Source organism: Tiliqua scincoides, chromosome 1, assembly GCF_035046505.1.
Source record: "Tiliqua scincoides isolate rTilSci1 chromosome 1, rTilSci1.hap2, whole genome shotgun sequence".
NCBI lineage: Eukaryota > Metazoa > Chordata > Lepidosauria > Squamata > Scincidae > Tiliqua > Tiliqua scincoides.
In genome coordinates, this window is record NC_089821.1 from 121,435,898 (window position 1) to 121,448,039 (window position 12,142).

Consider the following 12,142-nt stretch of genomic DNA (forward strand, 5'->3'; position numbering starts at 1 on the left):
CTGTTGCCTGAGGTATGGCAGGTGGCTGTGCACCCATCCAAGTTACTGAACTCCCTATCCAAGAACATGCATCTATTTACCTGGTCTTCATAAAGAAACCTCCTTTTCCAGATAAGTGATGCCTAATAAGGAATGTTGGATTGCACTGATTTTTAACGTACTGTACATCTCTTGTGTGTACAGTCCTGTGACATTCCAGAAACAAGTGCATCCTGTTCTGTGTTGTAGCGTTTGCATGTTCTCAGGGTGACCAGACATCCACTTTTTTTCCAGGACGTGTCCTCTTTTTTAGCCTCACGTCCTGGAATGGTAAGGGAGGTTCGGCATTTGAACAGATTGTCAAAAGAGGTGGTGGACTCTCCCTCACTGGAGATCTTCAAGCAGAAGCTCGACAAGCACATGTTGGAGATGCTCTCTAGGGCACTGGTTTCCAAATTGTGGTCTGTGGATGACAGGTGGTCTGCGAGACCCTAAGAAGTGGTCTGTGAGGTCTCAGGGGGGAAAAAATCATCTTTGATCACTTCCAGTGTCTCACTGAGCAAGCAATCTCTCAGACCACCAATGAGAGCAGAGAATGGACTACGCACAGCCATTAACTACTGAAGTGTCAACTGTGGCTGTGGGTGGTCCATCCACAGCTCTCTCCGATAGTCTGTGGGGGAGCGTTGGGGGACAGACCACCAGAGCGGGCAGAGACCAGACCCCCCACAGCCACATGTGGTCCAAGGCAATTCCAATATTTGCCTCAGTGCTCCATGGGTTCCTAAAGGTTGGGAATCACTGCTCTAGGAGCATTTCCTGCTACAGCCAGGGGGTTGGACTGGATGACCTAACAGGCCCCTTCCAACTCTATTTCTATGAAAAGAACTTCAGTGTCCTCCTTTTCCCTGTGAGCGGGCAGCACAAAGCATATCTTCTTGTAATTAATAAACTCCAGGCACAATCCTAACCAGGTCTACTCAGCAGTTAAGTTCTATTTTGTTCAATGGGGCTTACTCTCAGGAAAGTGTGGTTCGGGTTGCAGCCTAAATTATAGGCAATACAGTGTTTAAATTAACCCCCTGAAATCCCCATGCACGAGTGGCTGTGGCTCTGATGGTGTCGTGCCCTCCATCTGGGGCGCCTGGTCCTCTTGGGTGGTCATGACATCTGGGCACCCCCCAAGGATGACCCAGCAAGGGGGAGAGGCTGGGGGCGGGAGCGGGGGACCACTGGGACCCACCAGAGGATAGATGTCCTGCAGGAAGCGCTCCCGGGTGACTCCAGTGTACTCAGCCAGGGGGGTGACTGGCGGCTGCTGCTCCGCCGCCGCCGCCTTGCCCAGCTCGGCTTCCATCTCTCCTCCACGCCCGGCCAGCAAGGCTGGTGCAAGGAAGGGGGCGGCCTGCTTCCTCTCCCCGGGACTGCGGCAGGCAGGCTCCCGCCTCCTCCTCCGCACCGCCCTGTCCTGCCCGTCGCGCGCCCGCACAGCCTCACAGGGCCTCGCCCCGAGGAGTCAGCGAGGCCGCCCTCCGGCCCGGCCCGCGCAGAGCGGCGCACCTGGAGCGCAGCCCGGCAGGCGGAACCTTCGGCGCGGCCTCTGCTTCCAGCCGGACGCTGAGGAGGGCGGGCCAGGCGGGCCGGGGCGGGAGCCATGGCGCTGCCTGTGGGCGTCTGCTGCAGCCGCTCCCGCTGGCCGCTCGGCGTGTCCTCGGCGCGCCACTCCCGCCGCTGCTTCCTCCTCCTGGCCGCCGCGCCTCAGGCCCAGCCTGGCCGCGTCGGGCCCGCGCCTCTCGCCGCGGCAGCGCCCCCCTCGCCGCGGCCGCCCCCGCCGCTGCCCCGCCGGCCGTGGACCCCCGCGCGCTCCTACAGCAGCGACGCGGAGCGAGGCGGGCGGCGCAAGAGGACCGTGGTGGTGGTGGGGGTGCCCAACCCGCTCATGTGGCTCCGCACCCGCCTCTACTTCTTCCTCATCCGCGCCTACTTCGACCAGGAGTTCAGCATCCACGAGTTCACTCAGGGGGCCAAGCAGGTGAGGCGCCCCTGGCTGGGTCAGGCCCCGCTGGTCCTGCCTCCTGCGGCTCACAGGGCCCACAGGTGCCTCAGGGGGCACGCAGGAGACCTGCACCCTGTGCCCTCCCTCGCACCAGGCCTTCTGAGGTGACCTTCTGCAACCAGGAGGTTGCACAGCTTGTGACCTGTGATGGACTCTTCCTCCAGAAATTGGTCCAGTCCCCTTTGAAAGGCATCCAAGCCGGATGCCATCACCACGTACTGTGTCAAGGAGTTCCACAGACTAATTACACAGCCCTGCACGAGTCCCAAGGGGCTTCTCTCTGCCCTGTGCCTGCCTACACAAAGGTAGGATGAGTGGGATTCTGGTGGCCTTTTGGTTGCCACATCTTCAAAAGGAGATCGTGGAAATGGAAAGGTGCAGAAGAGAGTGACCAAAATGATCGCTGAGGTGTGGTGCATCCCTTACTAGGAAAGGCTACAGCGTTTGGGGCTCTTCAGTCTAGAAAAGAGGTGCCTGAGGGAGGGCATGATTGACATACAAAATTATGCATGGGGTGGATAGAGGGATGCTCTTTTCCCTTTCACACAACACCAGAACCAGGGAGCATCCACTGAAGTTGGGAGTGTTAGAACAGACAAAAGAGGATATTTCCTTACCCAGCAAATAAGTTGTCTGTGGAACTCCTTGCCACAGGATATGGTGGTGGCATCTGGCCAGAATGCCTTTAAAAGGGGACTGGACAAACTTCTGAAGGAAAAGTCCATCACAGGTTACAAGCCATGATGGGTATGTGCAGCCTCCTGATTTGAGAAGTGGGCTACCTCAGAATGCCAGGTGCAGGGGAGGGCACCAGGATGCAGGACTTTGTTGTCTTGTGTGCTTCCTGAGGCAGCTTGTGGGCCACTGTGAGATACAGGAAGCTGGACTAGGTGGGCCTATATCACTGAATACTGTGGCACTTCTGAGTGAAATTGGATAGGATTGGGTCATGCAAGGATTTGAAAATGAATTCTGTTTAGCTCCCCTTTTTAAATAGCTTTAAGAATGTTGTAGTATTTGCACTCGGGTTGGTAAAAAATTGGACTTTTCAATAATCCCTTTCATTGGTCATCTATGGGTGAAATTGTGACTGTAATCTATGTTCAGTAATTGAAGGAAAAGAGTAGTCTTTTTATAGAATGCATGGCTTTATGGTCCCTTTCTTTGAGTGTGCATCTGGATAGAGATGTACTTTCTTTATTTGGTTAGAATGATGCGCTCCTTGAGCTACTATCCAGTTTTATCATTCCTCAGGCTATAACAATGCAAAATAGGTAGAATTGTTTGTTTCTGGTGAATAAGATAAGTTTACAGTCTAATGCTTACTGAACATAATGGGCTTACTTCTGAGTAAAGTTAATAACACGGTTTTCGAATACCTCTACTTATAGAAAGAGACCTTCACTTTCATAAATCACCTGGAAAACAAATTCCAATGATAGCAGTAGAAAAAATTTCAATGAGAATATGCTTAGAAATACTTTCAAACTCATAGAGCACATAAGTATTGTATCTACAGTGTTTTTAGAAAACAATTTGACATGGAATAAGTGAAACCTTTTTTGCTCTCTTATCTTCTAGGCCTTTGCTCTTGTTTCAAGATTAATTTCTCAGTGTAAATATGATCTACTGGAAGAGCTTGTATCAAAAGAGGTAAAAAGAAAGTTTAATGTCCCTTTTGGTGAAAACAATATGCTTTCTGTTGTTCCTTAATCTGTTAACCTATTTTGTTTTTTGTGATAATTAACAGCCCAATCCTATTCAGAAGTAAGTCCCATTAGTGTCTATGGGACTTACTCCCAGGAAAGTGTGGATAGGATTGGGCTGTAACACTGGAACAGACAATTTGGCCAATTTTTTTGGCCAAAAAATACAGGGAAACACCTAGCTTAGAAACTGGCATCAGAGTTTCGAAAGAAAATGAGAAGCAGGTATCTCCTCTCATTTGTGGTGCTATCCTTAAGACCTAGTCACTTTTTTCTCTCAACCTCTTTGTCCTTTTTTGATTTTGCTCCCATAGTTCTGTTAGCTTCTTTAGAAACAGGGCTTAATTTGAGCTCCAGAACCATTTCAGTGGTAAGACTTGGCTCTGGAAGGTGTGCAGTACTAATAAGAGCATCTGTGAGCACATGTAAAGTACTTTTAATCACTGATGCTATAAGTAATCTTAATCAGTAGCCATTCATTGGAGGAAAAGGGTCTCAGAGTATAATTTCTTTATTGAGACTTCATTGGGTCTTTGCACCTCTCACTTAAACACTATGTGAATGTGTAAATGAAGTGGGGGGGGCAGAACACATCAATAAGAAAAGGAGCTCTCCTGTCACTAGTGTACTTTGGACTCTGTGCATAATATACTGCAATATATCTTGGGCTGACATACTTGTCAGGGACTGCAATAGTTGTCAGCAGTTGATAAGCTCTGAAAACACTCATCAAAGTAAATACTGTACCCCAGATGAGGTAATAACTGAGGGACCTGTTTGATACTTGGAATACCACAGAAAGCAAGAGGCTAGTAGTGTATAACTGGGGTTGCATGTTGGTGTGTGTCACAGTACTACAATAACCAGTACTGTGAACTGGAAAGAAAATGAACAAAACCAACCTGGGAGCAAGTTTCATTGAACTAAATGGAGTTTATGTCTGAGTAGACATACCTAGGGTTGCACTGCAAGTTCATTCGTTTCCAGGGAATTGCAGGACTAATGTAAACATTTCCTCTTCTAAATTAGATGCTTCAGGTGCTGAAGGAGAAGCTTTCTTTACTTTCTGAAAACCACAGAGGTGCCCTTGCTGCTGAAATGGATGAAATAATGTACACAACTGCAGGGGATGTTGGCATTTACTACGATGACAGTGGTAAGCATCCATTTCAGAAAAATCATGCAAGCAGAGAAACAGCTTTATAGAATTTTAAAGATTTTACAGGGCTTATCCCATTTTAACACTGTTTAAAACATTTTAATTAATTATTTTATTTCCAAGGTTTGTATCCTGCTTTTCAATTTTAAGAAGTCTCCATTCTAACTTCTCTGTTAAAATTATAGTGTTTGAGGACCTTTATGCTGCTTGGAATCCTGTACCTTTATGATCCCATGGCAAAAGCCTACTGTGGTTACTCTGGCATTGTATCAGCCAAAGCAAAACCTTTGTATCTCTTCTCTACACAAACTGTCTTCTGCCTTTGAGATGGAATTTTCATTCAGCTTTGAGTCAGTCTGCCAGTCATTACTGAGAAGAACCATAGTGTAGTGGTATACAGTCCTTTGTGCAATCCACAGTATCTCCAGTTTAAATAAATATCAGGCAGCCAAGGTTTGAAAAGATTTCTACCTAAGCTAAGATTTAGCTTTTTTACATAGCTAAACATAGTTTTTTTAGCAGCACTAATCATTTTTTTTTTTACAAACACTAGTAATTTCATTATTGGTTTCATTATTGGTTTCAGTATTGGTTTCAACTCAGATGTGGCCCGTAGGCTCTCTGTTAGCACTTGTAGGATTACTTCAACTCAAGGGCTGCAGGTACGGAGGGGGGCGAAGGTTCAGGAGGCACTCCCAGATGCAGGGTAAGAAAGAGGCAGAGGGTCAAGAAAGGAGTCACATGGGAAACAGTAGTGGTGCCTCAAGGTAGTGGACAGACAGCTCCTCCCATCAACTGATTCCTGTGAGTAAGGCAGGGAGCAGATTGGCTGAGAGCCATGTAAAAGGCAGGGAATAGGAAGGACTAAAGAAGAGAGAGCTCGGTGACTCCTCTGTGAATCTGGAATTCAAGAACGTTGGAGGAGAAGGAATTAAATGGGAATAAACTTTCTTCTGGTTGAGACCAAAGGAGCCTGAGGATAACCCCACTGCTTTCCTCACATCTGGCTTTCTTATTTTCAATCAGCATTATGCGTATGACTTAAAATAGAGTAGGGCTTTTCAAACTGGGGCGTTGCGACGCCCCAGCCTGTGGGCCCTGGCCTCTGCCCCCTTAAGGGGCGGGGGCAGCCTGGAGGCAGGGAGGAGGCAGCGGCGCAATCCCTAGGATCATGCCGCTCAGGGGGCTTCAGGGGCTTGGGTGCACTTACCCAAGCCTCCTGCAGCCTCCCCAGGGTGCGGGGAGCCCAGTATGAACCTTTGGCAGGGCTCCCCGCAGCAGTGAAAGTGAAAGTGGAGCAATTCACTTCTGCTTTAGCGGAGTCAGGTGACGATCACTCCGCTTTTACATTCATTACTGTGGGGAGCCCTGCCAAAGATTCGTACCGGGCTCCCCGCACCCTGGGAAGGCTGCAAGAGGCTTGGGTAAGTGCACCCAAACCCCTGCAGCCCCCTGAGTGGCGCAGTCCTAGGGATCGTGCCGCTGCCTTCCACCCGCCCCTGCTACCTCCCCCCCACACACAAGCACTTACAGTGGCTCAAACTCAAAACCACTGCAATAGAGCAATAGTGTATTTTTTTCTTAATGTGATATAGCGGGTCTTTCTTATCTGTGAACTTGGCAGCCATAGATTTGAATATCTGCAGATGCTGAACCCCTGTCTGGAAGGCCTCAGAGGACCTTCCAGATGTGATTGGAAGACACTTCTGGTTTGCCAGAAAATTGGAAGTGCCTTCTAGTTGCATCCGGGAGACTTCTGAAGAGGCCAGGACAATGTGCAACCTCTGGACGGCAGGGCACAGCCCCAGGTAAGTAAATGCAGTGCTGAGCACCCCCCTAACATATTTCATTATCCACAGAATTGGTATCTGCAAGGGGTTCTGGAATGCATCCCCCATGGATACTGGAAACCTACTGTGTGTGTTCTGCGCTTTTTGCCCCTGTTTCATGTATCTTCATTTCAAGTTGTGAAATATTTATTCTATTTCTGATTTTGTTTTATGTCTACTTTTGTTTTGTCTTGCAAACAGGAAGAAAGTTTGTTAGCATCCTGATGCGTTTCTGGTATTTAACTAGTGCTGACCTCCCTGATGAAACTCCAGATGGAACAAAAGTATTCCAGGTTGTTTTTGGAGATGAAACAACAAAGGAAACTAAACGTCTTTTAACAGCAAATTATGAGTAAGCCTGTTGTTGAATTTCTACATGGCTGTGGCTTTTTATTCTTTAAAAAGGGAGGGGGTGAGGCAGTAACGCGATCGCCAGAATCGCGTAACTATAGAAGTGCACAGGGGTTTGCCTGGACTCACCACAGCCTGCAGCTGGGTCCAGGACGTGCGGGGACCCCTTCACCTTTCCTTCCTGTTAGGTAGACCCCCCCAAGTGGCTTACAAAAAAAGATTAAATATATAAACAAAATGGAAAAACAGCAGCCGCAAACAAGCAATGGGGGTAGCAAAAACAATAGTCAACACTGATAAATTAAAGTGAAACTCAAGCAGTTAAAAAGATATTTGACTGGCACCAAAATTGAAATAGCAAAGGTATTTAACTTGTCAGATTCTTACTCTCCCAACTGAACTTTAAAAATTGCCTCTGACGAAATATTCAAATCTGTTGGATTTTTAATTTCTAATGAAATTGTCATATGACCCCAGCTTGTGATTGACCTCTTCTGTCACTTCTTGAAATGCTCGGGTTTTTAAAATTGGTTTTAATGGGGATGGTAGAAGTCGATAATCAGACTGTGTTTGGGACCCTTGATTGCAAGATTGAGTGGCAGTACTCTGCCAGCTCATAATTGTTTGAAGCAGCAACTGTTACCTTGCACATGCCCAATCTTGTCTGATCTCGGAAGCTAAGCAGGGCCAAGCCTGGTTAGTACTTGGATGGAAGACCACCCGGGAATAACGGGTACTGTGGGCTTATACCATAGTCTTTCGAGACTGGAGGTTGTCAACCATAATTGTCTGACTCCATTTCATGGCATTCTTTGTTCCTGCATTCTGTGTTGGTTCTCTTAAGCCTCTATCTCCTCTTCTCTACACTTCTACCAAACATCATGAATGTTCTGATAGAGTTAATGGGACTGCACAGCGGAATATTGTGCACTGTGCGGAATATTGTCTTTAGTCATTATCACACATGCTTTTCCTGAGGATCTGGATTTCCCAAGAATTCCAATGAGGTCACCTATTAATGAAAGTATGCAGTTTATACAAGGTACCTTTTAAAGTCCAGTCCCTGAAGTCTTGCTGCATAAATTGGATATTGTATGGTAAGGATTAAGTAGATGAATTGGATCCAACTCTTATAATGTCCAGTTGTCCAGTTATTATCTGATGTATTAAACTACATTTTATTCATAAATTCATTGTGCTTGCTCAGTGGTACTAATGATTTCTTATACAGGATTTTTGTAAGATTTTATCAGCCTGGCTTATGTTACTGTCTTTTTTTTCCTCCCCCCCCCCCCCCCAGGTTCCGAAGAGAATTTACGCAAGGTGTGAAACCAGACTGGACAATTACACGGATTGAACATCCGAAGCTATTAGAATAAGTTAATTGAACAGAGACTTTACAGACAATTATCAATTATTCTGGCATATCAAGAAACATCTCAAGATTTAAGTGCCACAGTGTCTTTGGTGGACTAATTTTGTATTTCTTAATTTTCGAACAGTATATTGCGCTGAAGCATAAAAATAAAGTATTTTTCAGTAGACTTGGAAACTGTACCACACAGATTTGTCTTTGACCTCCCACTGAAGGCTTCCATGTAGATTTTCATGTAGTCAAAAGAACATTAATTTATTATACTGGTAAATCTTGGTGCAGGTTTGAGAGAAGGCAATATATCGACTGGCAATTTGTGAATATAGCTGAAGTAGACATTCCATTCCTCTTCAACAATCAGAAGGTTGACAGGATGGAGAGAGTAAGAAAAAAAAGAAGTGACTGTCCTGGACTTCATGTTTTTTTGTGTTACATAATGGAAGTAACCAGTCATTTTAGAATCAGAAACGGAACTAATTTCAAGCTCTCCTCTTATCCCCTATCTTGTCTTCACCATGCTGCTGTGAAAGAAAAGCTGTTTGTCTTCATCTAAACAGTTAAGTTGTGTGTTGTGGCACCTTAAAGACTAACCCATTTATGTCACTGTGAAGTCTGTTTCATCAGAAGTGACGGTCTTGTGAAGTCGACTGCAGTCCATCAAAGCTTATACTGAAATAGATTGATTAGTCTTTAAGTGCTACAAGCCTCTTTAATTATATTGCAACAAACACACACAGTTACCCCTCTGGAAGTTAAATAGTGTGAAAAGCGCGGTCAATTCAACACTTTTTCTGTGCATTTGTAAGTGGAGGTATATTGAAGGGTAATAAAGAGCTACCATGTCAGACCATTCATCAAGCCCAGTATTTTCTTCTGGGAGAGCCGCAGAGTTTGAGGGTTTTTCTGTTCTCTGCTATCTCTAGGTGGCAGTGCCAGAATTTCAACCTAGATACAAGCAGAGTGTCTGCTCTACCAGTGAACTTCGAGTGGATCTGGTTCTGAACTTCTATATAATTCAGGTGTGAAGCCTGGATCTAGCAAAGTACTCAGTGACATATTGCATATTGTGTGACTGTCAAGGGCATTACAGCCTAGTCCTGTGGGGAGTTTGGTGTTCCTGTCTTCACATCAAATTAATGGTATGGGGAAGATTGAGGTATACTAACCAAGCGATTGCTTTAGTGAAATGGAAGGGAAATAACCCAAGAACCAATGAAATGGAGATCTTTATCACATTACTGCAAAGTGTAAATAAATAAATGGAACATTGTCATTCCAAATGCAATACTCAAGAATAAGGTATGTACTATAATTTTGATCTAACTGCTGCAGGCCAAGATTACCTACATCAGAGCACATATAATTTATCCTGCCTTTTGGTACCAATAATTTGTCAGCTTCTGTAAATGTTAATAAATTCAACCTACCTCACAGGGTTGTTGTGAGGGCAGGATAATATGGAGTTATTTGAGTATTTGTGTGGTATTTTGGGAATGAAGAGTCTAAGGTCTAATGAGAGAAGAGTCAAATTTGCTTCCAACTCTAGCACTTTTTACCATATTTAGCCATGAAAGGGTTTAAACCACTGCCAGAAACTGAATGCCCAAGCCCTGTCTACACTTGCAAGACATTTTCCTGAGAATGATTTGGTGAGCTGCCTGCCAACTTCCCCCCCACTGGAAAAATGCGACTGAAAGTACATTTAGGAATGTGTGTGAATGAAGAACAGATTCTGTGACTGTACTTGTACAATAATTTCTTCTTAGAAAATAAGTAAAGGTATGACCATTTTTTGATGCTGACACTAGGGCCAACTACCCCTGAACCTTCGACCTCTGTACTTGTGCAAGTACCAGTGTAAGTGTTAGAAAGACAGGGACCATGATGACTCTTCCCAGCTGCTAGTTATATAGTTGCTAGTACATAGCTAGTTATATAGCTGGTTATATAGCTGCTAGTACATAGTTATATCAGAAAACTCACCAGTCAGAAATGAATATGGAGGGCATTCTAGGAAGCTGTAATAAATGCCTTCCTAGAGAGCTTGCATCCCCTTTATGGAGTGGGGGTGGGGAAATAATGCTTTTATAGGCAATGTTGTACTGCATGATGCTTCCATTATTATGAAAGGTGATGGCATTGCTTCCTTTTACAAGTCCAGTTGTGTAAAAGTTGCAGAAACCAAACATAGTATGTAAAAACAGTATGAGAGCACCAATTAAAGGTTGTTTTTTTAAAATTGATCAATCATTTCCTTTTGAAACTGAAAATCAATTACAAATTTTCAATATTTTCATTATAGGCCTTTTTTAAAAAAAGATTTTGAATAAAATATAAGAAAGTTTTCAATTTAATAAACAGCATAAGCCTGTACATGTGTATTCAGAAACCCACTTTGTTATTCACAGTTAGGTGGGTATAGGATTGCAGCCAACGGCTAATAATTGTTACAGAAGGGGTCATTTTTAATTTGTCGTCTTTGCTTCCTATTACACCAGAGCGAAAATGGATACTTAGGTGACCCGTTCCTTGCAATGTCAGTGTTTAGCTTCCTCCGCACGTGTCCCAACATTTCTTCCATTCTTCGTGGCACCATGCTTTCGTCAACCAATGTTGGGTGACCCAACCTCTTGTGTCCCTCTTGTTATGCTCGAGTGCGAATGTGTCCGCCCAGCATGTCAGTGGTCATCAGGGTGGTCTCTTCCCAGGGAAGAGCTAAAATGACTTCAAAAAATTCAGAAATGTGCCATTCGGTTATTGCTATCAGTCTCCTATTAGTTTGCCTCAATTAATATTTGCATAAGAACAGCCCCACTGGATCAGGTCATAGGCCCAACTAGTCCAGCTTCCTGTATCTCACAGTGGCCCACCAAATGTCCCAGGGAGCACACCAGATAACAAGAGACCTCATCCTGGTGCCCTCCCTTGCATCTGGCATTCTGACATAGCCCATTTCTAAAATCAGGAGGTTGCACATACACATCATGGCTTGTAACCCAGAATGGATTTTTCCTCCAGAAACTTGTCCAATCCCCTTTTAAAGGCATCCAGGCCAAATGCCGTCACTACATCCTGTGGCAAAGAGTAACACGGACCAACCACATGCTGAGTAAAGAAATATTTTCTTTTGTCTGTCCTAACTCTCCCAACACTCAATTTTAGTGGATGTCCCCTGGTTCTGGTGTTATGTGAGAGTGTAAAGAGCATCTCTCTATCCACTTTATCCTTCCCCTGCATAATTTTGTATGTCTCAATCATGTCCCCCCTCAGGCGCCTCTTTTCTAGGCTGAAGAGGCCCAAACACCTTAGCCTTTCCTCATAAGGAAGGTGCCCCAGCCCAGTAATCATCTTAGTTGCCCTCTTTTGCACCTTTTCCATTTCCACTGTATCCTTTTTGAGATATCCTTTTCCATTTCCACTGTATCCATTTCCACTGTATACCAGAACTGGACACAATACTCCAGGTGTGGCCTTACCATAGATTTGTATAGGCATTATAATATTAGCTGTTTTGTTCTCAATACCTTTTCTAATGATCCCAAGCATAGAATTGGCCTCCTTCACTGCCGCCACACATTGGGTCGACACTTTCATCAACTTGTCCACCACTACCCCAAGATCTCTCTCCTGATCTGTCACGGACAGCTCAGAACCCATCAGCCTATATGTGAAGTTTTGATTTTTTTG

General features: G+C 45.1%; 2 protein-coding genes across 3 annotated transcripts in view; one reads left to right on the forward strand and one right to left on the reverse strand.

Moving 5' to 3' along the window:
• Positions 1–1,731, reverse strand: part of TYW5 (tRNA-yW synthesizing protein 5) — a 17,717-nt gene extending 15,986 nt beyond the window's left edge. The window contains exon 1 of one of the 2 annotated variants that reach the window (XM_066618654.1): positions 1,540–1,731. In XM_066618654.1, coding sequence (XP_066474751.1) covers positions 1,540–1,635 — 96 coding nt within the window. In that variant the 5' untranslated portion in view covers positions 1,636–1,731. Of the gene's footprint in view, positions 1–1,222 lie in introns of both variants that reach the window. The other variant, XM_066618645.1, reaches the window with a different exon arrangement.
• On the forward strand, positions 1,634–10,698 carry MAIP1 (matrix AAA peptidase interacting protein 1). Its single transcript, XM_066621822.1, has 5 exons — positions 1,634–2,011; positions 3,617–3,688; positions 4,771–4,897; positions 6,931–7,081; positions 8,381–10,698. The coding sequence occupies exons 1-5, from the start codon at positions 1,634–1,636 to the stop codon at positions 8,457–8,459; spliced, it is 807 nt and encodes a 268-aa protein (XP_066477919.1). The 3' UTR covers positions 8,460–10,698.
• The last annotated feature ends 1,444 nt before the right edge of the window (positions 10,699–12,142 follow it).

Bases quoted from the DNA above. Each gene is read 5' to 3' on its own strand.
- MAIP1 (XM_066621822.1), top strand. From the start codon at position 1,634: ATGGCGCTGCCTGTGGGCGTCTGCTGCAGCCGCTCCCGCTGGCCGCTC. The intron at 3,689-4,770 runs GTAAAAAGAAAG...CTTCTAAATTAG, and splicing joins AAGAGCTTGTATCAAAAGAG to ATGCTTCAGGTGCTGAAGGA. The intron at 7,082-8,380 runs GTAAGCCTGTTG...CCCCCCCCCCAG, and splicing joins CTTTTAACAGCAAATTATGA to GTTCCGAAGAGAATTTACGC.